The 17,814-nt window shown below is 53.2% G+C and overlaps 2 protein-coding genes and 2 long non-coding RNA genes across 4 annotated transcripts; 2 read left to right on the top strand and 2 right to left on the bottom strand.

Moving 5' to 3' along the window:
- The first annotated feature begins 1,426 nt into the window (after nucleotides 1-1,426).
- Nucleotides 1,427-8,959, top strand: LOC129144826 (uncharacterized). The gene is made up of 3 exons (XR_008549533.1): nucleotides 1,427-1,542; nucleotides 7,606-7,663; nucleotides 8,217-8,959. It is a non-coding gene; the product is annotated as an uncharacterized LOC129144826 (long non-coding RNA).
- OVCA2 (OVCA2 serine hydrolase domain containing) lies at nucleotides 3,492-7,382 on the bottom strand. Its single transcript, XM_037492677.2, has 2 exons — nucleotides 7,197-7,382; nucleotides 3,492-6,834 (listed from the first exon to the last, which is right to left on the bottom strand). The coding sequence occupies exons 1-2, from the start codon at nucleotides 7,378-7,380 to the stop codon at nucleotides 6,338-6,340; spliced, it is 681 nt and encodes a 226-aa protein (XP_037348574.1). The 5' UTR covers nucleotides 7,381-7,382; the 3' UTR covers nucleotides 3,492-6,337.
- Nucleotides 6,797-16,424, bottom strand: DPH1 (diphthamide biosynthesis 1). The gene is made up of 13 exons (XM_037492676.2): nucleotides 16,355-16,424; nucleotides 14,467-14,619; nucleotides 14,311-14,374; nucleotides 12,578-12,699; nucleotides 12,063-12,220; nucleotides 11,819-11,940; nucleotides 9,588-9,656; nucleotides 9,031-9,187; nucleotides 8,807-8,907; nucleotides 8,210-8,288; nucleotides 7,821-7,961; nucleotides 7,551-7,658; nucleotides 6,797-6,834 (listed from the first exon to the last, which is right to left on the bottom strand). The coding sequence occupies exons 1-12, from the start codon at nucleotides 16,413-16,415 to the stop codon at nucleotides 7,569-7,571; spliced, it is 1,317 nt and encodes a 438-aa protein (XP_037348573.1). The 5' UTR covers nucleotides 16,416-16,424; the 3' UTR covers nucleotides 6,797-6,834; nucleotides 7,551-7,568.
- On the top strand, nucleotides 9,011-12,369 carry LOC129144827 (uncharacterized). The gene is made up of 3 exons (XR_008549534.1): nucleotides 9,011-9,296; nucleotides 11,644-11,738; nucleotides 12,343-12,369. It is a non-coding gene; the product is annotated as an uncharacterized LOC129144827 (long non-coding RNA).
- Nucleotides 16,425-17,814: the final 1,390 nt, after the last annotated feature.

The following is a 17,814-nucleotide window of genomic DNA, read 5'->3' as shown; positions in this document are numbered from 1 at the left end:
GGCCCGACAGGTAAGCGGGACCGACCGACCGACGGCGACAGATGAGCCGATGCACGGACACGTCGGGAGGGCACGGAGACGGGCAGCGGCAGGTTGGAGGGCCCTTGCGGGGTGGGGCTGGGACTGAGTGGGGCCCGGGACTTCCCTCGCCGCTGCGGGAGCCGGGCGCGGAGGCGTTCGCAGAGCCCGGCAGCACCTGCCCGCGCCCAGAGGAAGAGGCAGCCACTTCGCAGGAGCGCGGAACAGAGGCACGGACCATGGAGTTACCGCGGCTTTTCCCGGGGGCTCCTGCACCATCCTCCCAAGAAAGTGGGGTGAAGGTGCTGGTGCCCCAGGAGATGCGCCCCCTCCCCCTCCCCACTGCGCGGTGACTCAGCCTCGCTGCCCCCACCGGCTGAGCGGGGGCGCCGTAGAGGGACCGACCGCCACCTACCCACCGTCCCGCCGCGGCTGTCCCGGGACCCTCGCCCGGCGTTCAGCCAGGGCGCCCACCCCGTCCCGGTCCTGTCCAGTTGGGCAGGTCCCACAGCGCCCCCGACTTCCCGCCTCTGCGCGAGGAGCTGTTCTCTCAGGACTAGGCGGAGGCGGGGCCTGAACCGACCGCCCCGCCCAACCCCCCCCCCATTGACAATCCCACCTCCCCAAACCATCCCCCCTCCGCCGCCGGAAGTGCCTCTCCGCAGGGACATCTTTGACGTCACAGGGCTCTGACGTCAAAGGCCGCGTGCCTGTCCGCGAGCGCTGGGGCCAAGAGGGGCGGGAGACGAGGGGGAGGAAGAGCTGCAGCACCCCCAGCTGCGGGCTACCGAGGCACCCCCGCCCGGGCAGCGCGCCGGCACCTTGGCTCTAGACTGCTTACTGCCCGGGCCGCCCTCAGTAACAGTCTCCAGTCACGGCCACCGACGCCTGGCCCCGCCCCAGGACCACACCCCCGACCGCCGGCCGAGTCCCCGGCCCTCGTCCCTCAGGGTCCCGCAGCCCCTTCTCGCTGCCGCTGTCCGCGGTGCTGATCCAGCGCCGGCGCCGCGCGGGGCCCTCCAGTCCCCGGCGCGCAGGGGGCCGGCCCACACGCGAGCTCGCCGCAGCCCCGGGGCTGCCCCGCGCCGAGTCCCGGCCGTGCGCGTCGCCCCCGCCCGCGCCGCCAGCGCCCCCCGCCACCAATCCCGCGATGCTGACGTCAGTCGGACTGGAGCTGCGGCGGTGCCGTCAGCGGCGCGCGCCCCGCCCCCGCGTCTCCAGGGCAACCGTGGCTTTCGATTGTTACTGTGGGAACCGGAGGTAACAGTCTACAGCCATGGTCGCCCCGCAGCACGCCCACGCGCCGCGCCACGCTACGCACTGCCGGTCGGGGACTGGGGACACCAGCAGCAGGAGGAAGCGGGGGCCGCGAGTCAAGCTCTCATGTGTGTGCGGGGGTGGCGGGAGGTGTAGTTGAAGGAGCTGGGCTGCTACGGGGGTCTGACTACTGCGCGTCCACCGAGGCGAGAAAAGTGTGGATAATGTCTGACCATCATCTGTAGTGACTGTCCTGTCCTAGCCGAGGTATTGCAGCTAAGGGATGGCTTAGGGAAAGGGTAGTTCTGGGACTTGGTTCTTTTTATTCTTCGGTGGAAGTGAGGCTGCTGGAACTTGGAAGCATGGGGAAATGTTTGATTCCCGGGGACTGAAGGGGGGTAATCTGAGGAGAGTTGCTGTTGTTGTTGTTTTTTAAATATGCCACACCTCATTCTTCCAGGATCTCCTAGCCCAGTAGGCAACAGGCAAAGAGAACCCATTTCCTTGAACCCGTTTCCTTACGAAGTTACAGCCTCCTCTCTCTCCTCTTCGTACGTTTTGGCCCTCTGGGCCATATAGAATGAGACGGGTACCCAGTTCTCATAAGGCTGATGGGTTTGTAAAGTTAGCCCTCTCCCAAAGAGTTGTCTAAATATATCAACATCCTAAATCCAGTCTACCTCTAAGGGCTAGATTCCAATTTGAAATGGTCTCAGATTAGCCCTAAGAGGAGTGGATACCAGAAGGGCCGAAGTTCTGAGGTGCCAGCAAAGTGTGGACATAATTCCTTCAAAAACAGTTTGTCAACTGCCAGCAGCTACTGCGGGGACTGTTGGATATTGGATGTGTCATTTCCATGGAACAGTGTTGAGAATGGTTGATGCAACCCTGTCCTGCCCATGATCCAAATTTACTTTAACCCTCCTTTTCTTAACTACTTCTAAGGTAATTGGTGCTGGTATCCCAGCTAATCAACATCCACATGCTGCCTCCCTCTCACCCAGGGCCCCTGAGGTCTTAGATTAATATGTACTTGTTTCTGGAATCCAGTGAACATCCATGGGTGGATTGTAGTTTATTATTTTTTAAAGATTTATTTATTTTTTTTGTGTGTACAAGAACTGGGGTGTAGGCCAGAGGTGCAGGGGGTGAGAGGATTCACTAGAAACAGTGTAGGGAGCAGAACAGGCAATCTATTGAAATACATTGCTAAGGGGAGCAGCCAGCAAGACAGGAGAGTTCTGCTACACTCTGTGGGTTAGCTCCCTGGCCGGGGGTGCAATTCAGGCCATTGTGGTGACAGAGCTGAGACTTAACCCCTAGGCCACCAAAAAGACCCCTGGGTTGTAGTTTATGCATGTGGGAGGCCCAATCTGGCTTCATCACCAACTAGTTATTTAGGGGTCATGTTCCTGAGCCTTCCGGAAAATGAAATAATTCCTTCTTTTTGGCAGGTCTGTTGTGAGGATCAAATTAGCATGATGTAAGTTAAAACCTTCAAAAAAAAAATCCAAGATGCTATTTTGACCTTAAGTGTTCTATTTAGGGCACTATTTGTGTGTGGGGTGGTGGTGTTGGGAGACCCAGATTCTGGGCACTTGGGCAGAATGAATAGTGGAAGACAGAATGAACAGCAGAGAGGGTATATTTCTCTGTGCACAAGCTCTGGGCTGGGGCTGTCTTGCTGTTATGGGTGTCCCCTCCCAAAAGCTCTAGAATCTAAAGCGGAGTGAGAGATAGTAGTAGGGATAGTCTCCAAACCAGTCTTGCAGTTTGAACCTATGTGGGGAAGGTAGTCAGAGGGAAGGAAAAAAAAAAAAAAAAACACAGATGGCTGATTATGTAGTTTTTCAGTATCTTGGAAATCATTTCATGCACTTTACTCCCAATCTATTTTATGGTTTAATAAGGTAAAGGCCAGACAGGACATAAAGCCCAATAGCAGTGCTCATCTTCTACCTTTACAACTTAGTAAAGGTCAAAAAAGTGAGCTTTTGTATCTGTTGCTTCACCTCTCTGCTTTTTCCCTCAATTGTAAAATAAACTTAACAGTACCTACCTCATGAAGTTGTGAGATTAAATTAGGCAACTATAAAGCTTCTGCTTATCAGACGGTCATAGTTAGCATTCAATAAATAAATGGCATCCTTATTTCTATCCTTGGGATCTCATTTTCCTTAGTTATAAATTGAAAATTTTACATCAATGATTCTTTTTTTTAAAGATTTATTTTTACTTATTTATGCATACAAGAGCTGGGGTGTACGCCAGAGATGGGGGGTGGTGGTGGTGGTGAAAGGATTCACCGGAGACAGAGTGGGGAGCAGAACAGGCAGATCTACTGAAATACACTGCTGAGGGGACCAGGTGTGACAGGAAAGATCTGCTGCGCCATGTGGGTCAGTTCCTTGGCTGGGGATCAAACTGCAATGGATGTGGATAGCTTCATAATGCTGAGACTTAATCCCTTGGGCCACCAGGGAGGCCCAGATCCATGATTCTTCACTGGAGTTTACTTTTTTTTTTTTTTTAAAAGATCTATTTTATTTATTTATACAAGAACCGGGGTGCAGGCCAGATATGTGGGAGGGTGAGTGGATTCACCAGACAGAGCGGGGAACAGAACAGGCAGACTGAAGAAATACACTGCTGAGGGGAGCAGCAGGGGAGGCAGGAGAGGTCTGCTGCTCCATATGGGACCCTCCCTGGCCGGCTGGGATTGAACCGGCACTGCACAGGCTGTGGACAGCTTCATAGCGCGGTGCTCAACTGCCTGCACCACCAGCAGAGGCCCACGGAGTTTACTTTTCCTCCCTAGTGGAGTATATGAAAATCACATGGCCTTTTTTTTTTTTTTTTTAAAGGATTATTTACCAGAGACTTACATTCTACTCTAAGGCAGTGACTTTAAAATATTATGTTGCATGAAAATGACAGTATGGTTTGTCAAAATGCAAAATCCTGGGTCTCGATGATGATTGACTCAGTAGGTATGGAGCATGATCCCCAACATGATCCTAATGCGAGTGGTTCACAGAATCTGTTGGGGTGGTTAGGGTGAAGAAGGGCAGAACTCCCAAAGATCTATTTCTGGAGGGCATCATGAGAGTTGGCTTATCTGTTATTGAGAACCAGTGGACCACATGATTCATCTCCTTTTAGCTTGGAAATTTTGGGATTCCCAGGGAGTCTTTGCCTTTACCCAAGCAGGAAGACTTCTGCTCCACCCAACACTGCCCTGCTCTATTCTCTTTCTGATTTTAAGTCTTGTCTTAAAATCCACACCCCTCCCCCTCCCCATGTCTCCTTCTCTCCCTTAATCCTCACAATAACCCCAGGTATACAAGTTATCTTCATCTCTTGGGACCTTGCTAAAGGGGCAGCCTATGATTGCTATGAGGGCAGATGAGCCCTGAGCAGCAGATCCAGAGTTCATTCTGTTTATTTCCAGAGAAGCTAGCAATCATTTTTTGTGTGAAATTATAAACCAAATTTAAATTTTCTAAAACATATATTTTTCAAAAACTCGGGCCAATTCCAACAGGTCTGTAATTCAATGGAGTATCTCAGTCCATTTCAGTCTCCTACTTTGGCCAAGGGAACAAATCAGCAGACTGTTGCAAAATAGCTTTCCTTCCAACCCCACTTTATCTTTTTTAAAAGATCTGTCAAAGAACTGGGGTGCAGGTCAGAAGGGAGGAGAGAGGATTCACAGAGACAGAGTGGGAGTAGAACAGGCGGATCTAATGAAATACACTGCTAAGAGGAGCAAGAGGTGAGACAGGAGAGGTCTGCTGTCACATGTGGGTTAGCTGGGGATGGAACTCAGGCAGTTGTGGTGATAGCTCTGAGATTTAACCCCTAGGCCACCAGGGAAGGCCCCCAACCCCACTTTTGCTGCAAAGCTCCTAAACCCTATACTGGGGATTTGTCCAAGGTTAATTCCAGCTTTCTTTTTTTTTGAACAGTGTCTATCTATAGTGAAGAACTCAACTTCAGTTAATTTAAGGGGTATCAGCCGACTGTCTCATAGGATAGGTCGGAATATTTACATTGCACCCCCTAATCCTAATTCCTGCCCAGTTACTAAATTTCCTGGTGTTAAACGTACTTGAGAGCTAAATAGGATCTGTTGTGAACTTCCAAAAAAACAGAACAGACTGGTAAACTGTCCTGCAGAAGCAGGGGAGAAGAGACCAATGTGTGTTGGTGGGTGGGGCACTGGAAGTAGGTGGAAATTAGCTAAAATGGGTAGTTTTTAAGGAAGTGCCTAAACTGACTGCACTCTCAAACTAGGTGGGCTGCCTTTGGGCTTTGGCTGTAATTACTATAGGGTAGCATAAATCTCAGAAACTTCACAAATGGGGTGCAGTTTGGAAAAGGGTCCCTTATGTGTTATCTTCGGCCTCCAGCCAACTCATGGGTCAGAGGGCTAACACAGTTAGGGAGGATAAAGTGAACACAAGAAGCCAGGGTTGGACAAAGGTCAGGACAGAGGAAGCCTAAACTCAATGTGGCCCAGGCAGGGCCCTGCCAGGTGACCCCTTCCCAAAATGTCTGAGATATAAATTCTTCTGATTCAGCCATGGAGGCCTTTTTCCTTTGGGACTTCCACCAAAAATGTGTGAATGCCTGTGTGCACAAATGCATGAGTTTGCCCTGGGGGCCTGTAAGTGGAAATACCTCCCTGCTTGGTGCTGCCCAGGAGGCTGTGTGGATGGCCACAGAATCCAGACTTCTGTTATAGTAGATTTTCCTGTGTCAGGAAATAGATGCTCAAAATCCAAACCACCACTTTATTGTGTGGCTCTAACAGTGTCTCCCATGTCAATCTCCTCTTATTCAGGGATCCACGGCTTTTTTCATCAGCTGCTAAGGTCAAAGTCCATTAAGACCTCTGATTTCCCTTTTTCTTGAGTGCAGAGCTGGGCTTATATCATTTGAGTCTTAAGAATTGATACTTGTCTCTTAAAGGGTGACGGTGAGGAACACTTAACAGTAGAGGAGGTCCCAGGGTAGGGGAGAGGGCAGGGATTTTAGAGGAACAGACATATTTGTTCTTTCACTCCGCAAACTGGTCCAAGAACTTGAGATAGGCCTGGCGCTGGGGTGCAGCTGCTGGAATGAAGTGGCCACCAGAGTGGGTGAGAGTGACAGCTCCAGGGAATCGGCTAGCCAGTTGCATACTCTCCTGAGAGGGGATGACACGGTCAGTGTCCCCAAAAATATGGAGTGAAGGCAGTGACAAGGGGCCCTGCAGGAGGGGTTCCTTGAGGCCAGGGCCCCGTGGACAGAAACCGGATACCAGGATGATAAACCGAGGCAAAGGGAAGCGGGTATCGCCTGCTTGGCCGAGGGCACAAACAAGAGCAGCTAGTGCGGCGCCCTGGCTGAAACCAAGGAGTCCATCAAAAGGCCCCAGCTTGTTCAGTGCCTGTGCCACGGTTCCCAGGGCTTCCTCCAGACCTCTGCATGTGGTGGGCTCTTCCAGCGCGGAGAAAACGTCTGCCTCTTCGGAAAACCACCAGCCTCGGGGTTGCTCCTCCGGAGGGCGGGGCCCTGCAGCGACACGGGGTAGAGGATGGGGTTAAGGGAAAGAGGAAGCCAGGGGGAAAGGAATGAGCAGGGGGGCAGGATTACGAGTGACAGAGAGGGAAAGAGACGGCTGAAGAGTGGGGGATAGGAGGGGCGGGAACGGACTGGCAAGAAGGGGACACAGGGCGCACAGATCAAGGTGGGAGCGCGGGAGGGCAAGACTGGAGTCTGAGTGCGGGCGGAACGGGAGAAATGAAGGCAAGGGCGGAATGAAGGAGGAGGACGGGAGGAATGAGGGGAGGATACAGGGTGGGGTAAGCCGAGGATGTCACGGGGACCGGGCAAGACAGACTAAGGGTGCCTTTCCAGGGCTGCGCTCGCCTCACCGGAGTCTGGCCCGGCGCCTTCTGGGGCCGCCGCGTCCGGGACCGGGTGTGGGCCGCTGAGGCACACGAGCTCGGCGCGGCCCCGCAGCGCTTTCCTCAGCGCTCCAGTCTTCTCGCGGAAGCCCCGCTCGCTCTGCCGGAAGCCCGCCAAGCACAGCACCCGCAGAGGACGCTGCGCGGCCATAACGCGGGGCCTCGCGGCACGAGGCAGCGGAAGCGGCCTTGCCCCGAGCGGAAGTTGAGAGCGCGGGGGCGGGGCCGAGCGCGGGCACCACCCGAAGGCGGGCCTCGGAGCGAGCGGGCGTTCCCGCCGCCGCCGCCAGGGTGCGGCGCGCCCGGCGCAGGGGCGGGTACCTGGGAACCCCGAGCGACTCAAGTTGCTGACGGCTCCGCTTTCTTGTCTCTGCAGCAGTGACTCTCGCCTGCCGTGGCCGGAGAGGGGAGCGTGGGCCGCTCCTGCACCTGAGGTGACAGACTCTGGTCAGGGTCCCGCTTCGGCGACGTCCGCCGCCAGCTCTCGTGCATTTCCCCTGGCGGCCGCAGGGCGGCGGCCTCGGCTCGTGTCGTCAGGGAGGTGGCCACGCGCCCTGGGGTAGCCTCTCCCTCTTTGGAGTCCCGCCCTACCTTCCCCAGCGCCGGTCGGCCCCGACCCTCGGAGGCCCGGTCCCGCCCATAGTTCACGGTCCACGGCCCCAAGGAGCTCGCGGCGTAGAAGTCCATGGGGTAGGGCTCTTGCCAGGGAACGTCCTTCAGGGCCACGGCCGCCTAAGGGTGGAAAACCGGACAATAACATCTGCGAACATTTTCTGGGCAGGATTAGTCAATTCAGCCCTCACAGCGGCCTACGAAAGTTCTATTATCCCCATATCCAGAAAGATTAAGGGATTTGCCCAAGGCCACACAGCTGTGAATGCTTCATACGTAACTAAGTGCTGCTCCCCCACCCCATCTACTTCAGGCAGAACCAGGTACAAGGCCGCTCTCCCCCAGGCAGCTTCAAAATTTGGTGTTACCTCGTAGGGTGTCAGCAGCGGTTTGGGAAAGGCAGTGCCCCAGTCAATGGAGAGGCGTGGACATGCCACCTGCACCCACCTGAGAAGACAGATCAGACTCAGGGTGGAGTCCTCCCCGCCTCCTGGACAGCACGTTGAAGAAAGTGACTACTCCGCGACAAACCCAAGGAATGCTTGATATTAATCTAAAGCAATGACTGTCACCTGCTGTTTAGAATAACACTATCGTGTTGCTTGTTTTCTCCTGTTTCCTCCACTGACTGACCCTCTGAGGGCAAAGCCTAGGCAGTTCACTTATGATCGTATCCCCAGAACCAAATTCAGTGCCAGGTACAATGCAGGTGCCAACCACCCCTCACACTCATCTGATGTAGAACTGTGATGTTTCCATTGCCTATGTGCCCCCAAGACAGGCAAAGTAGGTATGACCATAGCCAGGGGTAGTCCTGCTGGATGAGTACTCTGTAAATATTAAAATTTCATGACCGTAGAATAAATTCCCATTGACTCTAAACTTCAGTATGTGCTGGGCAGGACCCAGATCCTAAATTTCTTTAGCTAGAGTCACAGCTAGGTTGATAAGGTGGAGAAACTTACACCTCTACCTCCGGAAGTAGGCTTAGCTTGCTGGGGAAGATCTCAGAAAGCAGCAGCCTCACAAAGGGGAGTCCCAAGGCTTGGAGCCGAGATTCCAGGTGCTGTTGGGAGACGGGGGCAGAGCTGGGCTAAAGCACCCAAGGCTAAATCTGCTAGCTGACTGCTCTTCCCAGCTGGGTCTTCAAGCAGTCCCCACCTCCAGAGGCCATCCCAGTCCCTCTGACCTCCAGAATCTTGGGGCTTCCCTGGCGACCCAAAGTGCCCAGGATAAGGCCCCAGAATTTAGCTGAGCGGGCGGTGGCTATGGCTTCTTGGCGATTGGCCTGCATATGCTGATGGTCATACTGCTCTCTGGACAGAACTTTGCTGTATGGGTCATATCTGGAAAAGAAGCATCTGTCAGGATCGTGGTGACAGCCACTTAAGAGACATGCTGCACACCCAGCTCTGACTCAGCCTTTGGTCTCCTGAATCTTCAGACTACATGCAGGTAATCAGGGGCAGAGGCAAGAGCAGAGCACCTATTAGGAAGATCAGACCCATAATTGGAGCAGGCAAGAGTGGGAAAGGATGTTAGGATCTCACTGAATCCGAGGGAATGGATGGGTACTGTGCAGCAGCAGCTCTGGGTCTTATAACCAAAGTCAGGACCCAACTGACCAGATCTTTAGGGATGGGGGCTGTTAAGGGCCAGGGAATGGAGATGTTTCAGCCCATTGAACTCCTCAATGGAAGGGGATCCCTCCCTCATCTCAGCTGGTCCACCCAGTTCAACCCATACCGGTAAGAGGGAACATTGGGATTGGCAATCATGACAGACTCCAGATGGAAGCGGCCATCTCCAAGATATCTGCGGGGAGTAAAAGGGGGCTGTAAGTACAGGGCAGGGCAGAAGATACAGGCATTGGCTTGCAGATCCAGAGAACTGAGCACTTGTCAGGCTGTGCTGCTGATGGTGTGTGTGACCTGGGACAAGTCATCACTTCACCTCTTGAAGCCCTGGTTTTATTACATGTAAATAAATTTGAATAGGAAAACCTTAAGGTTCCTCCTGGTTATATAATGCAGTAACTAAGAACTGCCCCACCCCAATCTTGGGGAAAGCAAAGGGTCAGTCAAGAGCATGTTAAGGGGCCTCCCCGGTGGCGCAGCGGTTGAGCGCTGGGTTGTGAAGCTGCCCGCGGCCTCTGTGGCGCCGGTTCGATCCCCGGCTGCTCCCCGGCCACCGGAGGAGGGTCCCACATGGTGTGCAGACTTCTCCTGCCGCCCGCTGCTCCCCTCAGCAGTGTACTTCGGTCCTTCTGCCTGCTCTGCTCCCCGCTCTGGCTCTGGTGAATTCTCTCACCCTCCCGCGCTTCTGACTGTACCCAGTGCATGTATAAACAAAAAAACAAACAAACCAGCAAAACAAATAAATAAAGCATGCCTCTAAAAAAAAAAAAAAAAAAAAAAAAGAGCATGTTAAGGCCTCTCAGGGCTCTAGAGATCCTAACTCGGTAGGCGGACAGATTTCCCCCTCACCTAGCTCCACACAGACATGGCAAGTAGTGTTTGAGGAGTCACCTCGGCTATAAATGAGGTTTCATTTATCTGGATGGCTACTTTCTGTCCACACTGGCTCTTGGGTCCAGTAGTGAGTTGTCACAATAGCTACTATTTATTGGACTTGTGCCTTCAGTGTACCAGGCATGGGCTAAGCACCTGATGTGTATGACTTCATTCACTCCTGTCAGTCCTCCAACTACCTATAATATCCCCACTTTACAGAAGATACAACTGAGGTTTAGGAACATTAATAAACATGCATAAGGTCCTCCCTGGTGGTGCAGCAGTTGAGCTCTGGGCTGCAAGGCTGCCCGCAGCCTTTGCAGCGCCGGTTCGATCCCCGGCTGCCGGCAAGGGTCCCACATGTTGCGCAGACCTCTCCTGCCGTGCCCGCTGCTCCCCTCAGCAGTGTATTTCATCAGTCTGCCTGTTCTGTTCCCCGCTCTGGCTCTGGTGAATTATCTCACCCTCCTGCACTTCTGACTGTACCCAGTGCTTGTATAAATAAATAAATCTTTAAAAAAAAAATGCATAAGGTTACACACTTATTAAACAGTATATACTGTTCACACAGCAGCCTTATAAAAAAAAAAACAAAAAAAAAAACCAGTATACCTGGAACTTGACTCTAGGATTAACAGCAGGCCATACCAGACGTGCCTGAAATGCTGTCCCTGACATACCTTCCCAGATCATGGAGAGGTCAGAGCAGGAACCCACCTAAGCAGCTCCTTATCTCTTGGAGGTCACACCAAATTTTGACAAATGGAATCAGGGTGTCCCTCCCTCCAGCATACACCTTGAAGCCCCCAACGTGGCATCGATGAGGTCAGACTTATCAGGTGTAGGCACAGGGGGAACATTGCTCCAGGAACAGGACAACCAGGTCAGGGCGGGGAAGCCGTGAAGTGGGCCTGTCTCAGGGCAAGGGTGTCCTGTGTGTGTGCAGCAAGGCCTGTGGAACTAGCATCCTCCCCTGAGGTGAGGCTGAGTAAAGGGAGTACCCTGCCCTCTTTCCCTGCCATTAGCTGGGAACAGAACTCCCCGCCCCACTTCCAGCCAGGGAGAGCTGTTGGCTCTGAGGCTGGCTGCATTCACACAACATTAAGCATTTCCATTACCTAAAATAATTAGGCGGCAGGAGACACGCTGCTCCTGCTTGTTAGCTGTCCGGATGCTAAATTAATGGGGCTGCAGCCTGGGCGTGCCCATCCATCTTCTCCAATTATATTCCCACCATTTCTAGCCCACCTGCATCCTCCATCAGGCCCTCTGATTCCTTCCCCACTTAGGGTATAGCTTTCTGGTATACAGAGCAACGGAGAGGGGGTCAGGAAACCTGAAATCATATCTGTCCTCATTCTGCAGGATGACCTTGAACACACAGGTAAGGAACTTTAGTTTCAATTTCCTTTCCTATATAGTGAATCTTAGGTTCCCTCCTAAGATCCCCCCTTTTTCACTTACACAACAGCCTCCACCTCTTTGGGCAGGCGTGGGGATGTGCAGCCCAGAATCTCCCCAGGAGACAGGGGTTTGCACTGTGGGACACTCACACGATACTCAGCTTTCAGTTCCTGGGCCACTGCCTGTAGGGATAATGAGGGAAGGAAAGCAAGTGGATAGGGAGGGAGAGTCAGGACCAGAGGACTAGGGTAGAGCTCATGACTTAGGGATGCAGGCGTACCCTGGGTGCTATCTGCCCACTTACCTGCAAGGTTGACACAAACTGAATGGTGCTGACCAGAGCAATGGCACTGGCTGGGGGAAAGGTGAGGCGGATAGAGTCCAGTAGGTGGGCCGTATCTATTCGAATGTCCACAAAGACATACAGCACTCGGAAGTCTCGGGCCAAGGTGTCCATGGGAACTGGGAAGAGTTTAGGAGACCTTGTTTTGGAAAGTAGGAGAGGCACAGGGTCTGGCTTATGCATAGTCCCTGAGCAGCTTGGGACACACAGATCCCTTAGAAGCTCTTTTTCTGTCACTCAGTCAGGGGCCCAGCCTGCTCTACCACCAACAGCCTTTCAAACACCAGCATCTGGGACAGCAGCATGGTTTCCAAGGCAACCAAATCCAAAGGAAAGATTCACCTCTGAAGCAGGAAGGCCAAGGCCATCCCAGTAACCAGGAGGGATCTCATGCCCGCAAGCAGGACAAGAGTGTACTGTGATGGAGGTGGGCGTGCAGTCCTGCCTCCCTGCCAGCCCTGCCTGGTCTGTCTTACCCAGGCAGCTGTGTCCATAATGCACCAGGAAGTCAGCTCCTAGGGCCCTTGCAGTAAAGTCATCCACACAGCAAGCCCCATAGGTCACGTCACCCATCACCATTACTTCAGCCTCAGTGAACCTGTGTGGTGGGGGAGGATGGGGGAACAATGCGACAGTGACAAAGGAATGAGTTGGGGGAGAGACCTAACCCTATGGAGGTATCTCACGGCCCAGCTCCTCTTTCCCTACCTCTTCCAATCCCTTGGGTTGGCAGCTGCCATTTCTGCCAACAAAGAGTAGGAGGGGCACAGCTGCTACCTCCCCCAGCCCTGGCAGCAGTTCCTGGAACTGTTGCTGTATGAGGATGGTCTCTGTAGCGTCCTGATTCCTCTGCCTTGGCTCTTACTGTGAGAGCGACCCCCAAGCCTAAGCCTGGCATGTGGGGGTCAGCCACAGACCCCTGATGTCCAGACTCATCCCACCTGGAGCATTGAGCAGGTGCACACATGCAGAGGCCCCCACTCCCATGGCCTGGCTTTGTGGTGTATGTGGCTATGTAAGTGTGGATACACACAGCCTCTCTGTCATCAAGACCCCCACTACCACCCCACCTTTAGCTAGGGCCCTCTATGCCCAGGATGGGGGGACCCATGTACAACTCCCCCACAGCACATGGCACCACCCACATGCCTCATGTATCAGGAAGAGTAGGCTCTGGCCAGCACATTGCCATGGAATCTGCTGCCAGGCCTGAATCACTGGGGGGACCAAGTTGAGAAGGGAAGACCTGGCACCCCTGAACTCACCACAGGAATGGAGCTGGAGGAAGAGCTCCTCCTTGAGAGGCTCACCCCTGGGGCAGGGGGCCCAGCTCAGTGATTGTGGTCTCCCCATTCCTCTCCTGGGGGTGTGCTGGAGGAAGCTGAGCTACTGCCAGTCAATTCCCCTCCTCCTCCCCCTTCCCCAAATCAGGCTGTGCACAGAAGCAGATTATTCAGCTCCTTAGAATGCAGCCCAGGCATCTGAGTCAGCCAGAGCACTTAATTTTTTATAGATTAAAATGTATGCAAATTGGCCTGAGCCCCAGAGAGCATCCCCAAGGGGCAAGAGGGTGGGAGCAGGGAAGAGAGTGGCAGCAGGCTGAGAAGCAGGGTGGGGGGAGGGCAGCAGCAGGGAAGTAGGAGGTTCCCATCACAAGATGACCTCCCCTTTCTCCATGCCCCCTCCTTATTCCTGTGTGGGTTCCAGATGGCCGAGCACTCTCCCTCCCTTCCCAGGATGGCTCATTGTATTGAAGAAACTTAGATGGCTGGGGGTAGAGGAACTGAGTATCATCTCCTAGGCACTTCTATCCCTGCCGAGTTATTCCTTGGCATGCAACCCCAGATGTGTCAGAGAAAACGATTCCCCTAGCGAGACCTCATGCTGACCACCAGATTCATTCCAGGGGCTGTTCTGAGGAACCTTAGGTTCGTCTGTAGGTCCCACCGCCTGCTCTGGGTCCAGCTTTGGAGATACTGGAACTGATTCATTCCTCCCTTCCAAATATCTTAGAGGTGGCGGGGAGATTTATTTGAATAAGCAGATAGGGCTTAATTTAGTTGGCTGGATTTTCCCTGTGTGTTTTTATGGTTGTGGAAAGGGGACTAAGGCAGAGATCCAGAAGGGAAGAAATGATGCCAACAAGTAGAATTGTGATGGGCATGGGGAAGATCTTGGTAAGTTTCCTCTCCAGTGCCCCAAGCCTTACCTTTCCAAGATATCCACAATGGTGCAGGCAAAGAGGAGGAGCCCTTCAGGCATTTGCAAGGCCACTGCAAGACAGAGCAGAGACATGGGAGAGAAGGGCTAGGAAGAGGATGGGATGGGCATCTGCCCCACCCCAATTCAAAGCTTGGAGGCTCACCTTTCTTGGCCTGAGCCTGTTGGATCCTCCAGATTGTCTTGGGAATCTCAAAGTTATAGTTGGAAGGCAGGACTTGGATGGCTGCCTGCAGTTGGGGGTTGTTCAGGATCTCAGGGGGTATCTGATTGGCCAAACGGGCCCGAGGGGCTCGACCTAGGGTGAATGCAAGGTCCGAGTTAGTGCCTGACTTAAACCACAGCCAAACCCTGCTAAGCTGTTAATGCCAACCAACTTTAAGGCCCAGATCCCAGAAGCCAAGAGAGTTGGGCCAGCTGTGTTTCCCACTGAGTTCATCCTGATGCAGAAAAGACAACCCATTAAGCAAAGAAGAAACTGGCATAATTAATTTTCACTTTGTGAGATGAATAGAAATCAAACACTTGAGCCCATGCATGGGACAGCGCTCACCCTTTAACTTGGGAGAGCAACAGTGACACCAGGGGACTGAACTGAGGGGCAAACAGAAAGTCCATACAACTTCTTGGTAAGAGAACAACCCTGAGGAAAATCCAAGAACCTAGATACCCCAATCAGTCTGGGAAAATGTGCCCAATTCCCCAGACTCCTGAGAACACCTTGGAGTTCTGAGGTCCGAGATATGACAGCTGTAGGCAAACTTTTATACTCATTAATCTAAAAGACTGCCCTCCTTACTATGTCTACACTGGTTAATTCCTATTTTCTTTTTTCTTCCCTCTTCTCATTTAAAAGGGAAATAAACACCACACATTTATAACCAACTTAACAAGTTCCCCGGTCCCATTACTCCATCCCACCTCCCACCCTAGGAAAGATGTTAAGAACACACTCTAGTCAGGACTGTGGGCAAACAGGAGAGGACAGAAAATGGACCTCACACTATAGGAGCTAGTTGTCTAGTGGGGGCAAACATTGTAGCCCTTAAATTAGGTTGCAGTCCTTAATCTGCTTCCTACTCCCCACAATTCTGTTTAGCTCAATTCCTAGTTATCTCTTTAGGAGCCAGATGGAAATGTGACATGCCAAGAAATTAACTTATTGAACAAATAGTTACTGAGCCTGTACTATGTGGCAGAACTTCTGGTAGGATTCATTACTATGATAGCAGATATCCACCCAGACCTGAATCTGCACCTTGGGGATGGGGAGAGGGCCAGTGGTGGTGTGGTGATGGTGCAGTGGAGAAATAGCAGGCTGGGATCTTGAAACCAAATTTGAATGTTATCACTATTGTGGTTTTTCTCCAGTTGTTTCAAAGGCCTTGAAACAACCAGACCAACAGAAGCTCCTCTGAAAAAGCCAAGTTCCCTGCGTTCCTTAGGGTGTGGGAGCTGCTAGTCTTAGAAGCTCAATTTGTCTCAAGGGCCAGTAGGTGCCTCCTCCTGTATCACGTGCTGTGATCTTCTGTTTACACCTTTATTCCCTGGTAGACTGAGATCCCTGAGGGCAGGGCTATATTCTAGTCCCCACACGTAGCACAGGCCTGGCATTCAGCGGGCGCTCAATAAGTGCCTGGTGAATGAAACCATGTGTCTCTTCCCAGAAAGCATTCCCTGAGGGCCAATTTGTGGAATGCCAGCTAAAAAGCGCTGGCCTCCTTTCCATCTGGTCGGGTCCGTCTCATCCGTGAATCTTCCCGCGTCAGTCTACCAGCTAAGGCAGGGGGCAGCCTTCCCGCTATTGGACTACAAGTCTCTAGGAGGGGCTGCCGGATCGCTCCCTAAGGCTGCAGAAGAGAGACCGATCCCCCCGGGCTCCAGGTGACAGCCGCCAGAGCCAGAGACGGCGAAGACTCCCGGATCTGGAGGAGAAAGGTGCCGCCGTCGTCAAAGGGGACTGGTTTTGTCCCTGACTTGGGGGCCCTACTCGGAAACACGAGGTCCGGAGGCCGCTCCGTGGTAGCACCCACCTCTGCTTGGGCCGTTTCGGCCGCCCGGCTCCGCCGCCTTGGAAGCAACTAGCGCCGCCATCACCGGCCTGCCCACGTGGGGGTAAAAAGACAGAGCTAGAAGAGCGCGGAGAGAGCAGACATCGCGATCGATCGCCGATCGGCCAGCAAGGGGCGGGGATTTGCTGGGCGGAGACCCAGAAGGAAGAGATAAGGGCCGGGCTATTCGTAGTCCGCTTCTGCGGGAAAGGTCGGGACTCTCGGGAGCCCCTAGTGGTCCTCGACCACCGCGATTGCGCTCTCCCGGCGCTGGGGTCGCCTCCTCCCAGGACACTGCTCCTCTATTTGCCGACTCCTGCTCAAATTATGAGGGCCAAGTCTTGTGAATGGGGACTCCACCAAGTCTTACTTCAGCTCCACTCCCTGCCTCTCCTCCAGATATACAGTGGACGCTGCGAGTTTGGGAACACATAAGCTACTTTGGAGTGCTCCCCCCACCCCCTTGAACCGGACAAAACTCAAAGTCCACCAGCCCAACTCCAAATTGAGTCTTGATGCTGATTGTTCGAAGCACCAAGATGTCCTTATCACCTTTAGAACCAATAGTGTGGAAGGTTAACCTGTGAAACTGCTATCGGGATATGCCCCCATCCTGAAGATGCTTTCCTGAGGAAGTAGGGCAGTCCAAAACACGTTGTCAAAATTGTCTAGGCTGCTCCTGAGATCTAGATAACCTTTCTCTTCACCAGTGGTCTGAGCTCCTGGGATCCCAAAAAGAAGGCAGGGCAGCTAGTGAGACAACCTTGACCTTTGGAAGAGCAAAGTAACCTCTTCAGCAAGGCCTGCCCATAGAACAATAATCCACCAGGGCCATTTGCCCACCAGCCCCCTGGCACCATCTTCCTTTCCCTGCTGTGGTGAAGTGAGCACAGCTGGCCCTTTAAGGCGGCTCTGTGGCCTCGGGCTCCCCTGGAGGCCCTCCCTGCTTGGAAACTCCTAATTAAGGTGCATAGAGAAGTGAAAAACAAGCAGCCAGGGACAGGCCCTTGCCTGGGAGGCAGCCCAGAGACAAGGGATGGCTGAGCAGGCTGGGAGTGAGCAGCCAAGGGGAGGATCAGAAAGGGTCAATGCTCTTTCTGCCCCTTGGGCTATTCACTGACCGCTGCTCTTAGGACAGTCACAGCTTTGGATAGGAATGTGGCCAACATAGGTCCCAGGAACCTCTCCTCTCACCTTTAATGAGAATCTCACCTGGAATTTCCCATCTTTCCCATGTTCTTTGGACCCCCAGGTTGTGGGATTTCAGTTCCAGGATCCCCCTGAATTCAGCCCCTTCCCATTTAGGACACTAAGGCTCAGCCTGTGGGCAGCTTTAGCTCTGGTTGCAGCTGTGAGATCCATGGGAGAAAGATCTGTTGCGGCAGAGCAGTGGTTTCTCCCTGGCAAGCACCTTACCCCTTGTGGCCTTTCCCTAGGAAAAA

The sequence above is a fragment of the Talpa occidentalis genome, unplaced genomic scaffold, assembly GCF_014898055.3.
Source record: "Talpa occidentalis isolate TD23 unplaced genomic scaffold, MPIMG_talOcc4v2.1 talOcc4.7, whole genome shotgun sequence".
Classification (NCBI taxonomy): Eukaryota; Metazoa; Chordata; class Mammalia; order Eulipotyphla; family Talpidae; genus Talpa; species Talpa occidentalis.
Note: the sequence above shows the minus strand (reverse complement) of the source record. Positions and strands in the feature narration are given on the sequence as shown.

What these genes read in the sequence shown, in the direction of transcription:
- OVCA2 (XM_037492677.2), bottom strand. Translation starts at nt 7,380, where the DNA reads ATGGCCGCGCAGCGTCCTCTGCGGGTGCTGTGCTTGGCGGGCTTCCGG. An exon ending in AGGCGCCGGGCCAGACTCCG is followed by an intron (nt 6,835 to 7,196) that starts GTGAGGCGAGCG and finishes GTGTCGCTGCAG; the next exon opens with GGCCCCGCCCTCCGGAGGAG.
- DPH1 (XM_037492676.2), bottom strand. Translation starts at nt 16,415, where the DNA reads ATGGCGGCGCTAGTTGCTTCCAAGGCGGCGGAGCCGGGCGGCCGAAAC. An exon ending in GAAGCCCCAAGATTCTGGAG is followed by an intron (nt 8,908 to 9,030) that starts GTCAGAGGGACT and finishes GTCTCCCAACAG; the next exon opens with CACCTGGAATCTCGGCTCCA. An exon ending in GCCGACCGGCGCTGGGGAAG is followed by an intron (nt 7,659 to 7,820) that starts GTAGGGCGGGAC and finishes CTGTCACCTCAG; the next exon opens with GTGCAGGAGCGGCCCACGCT.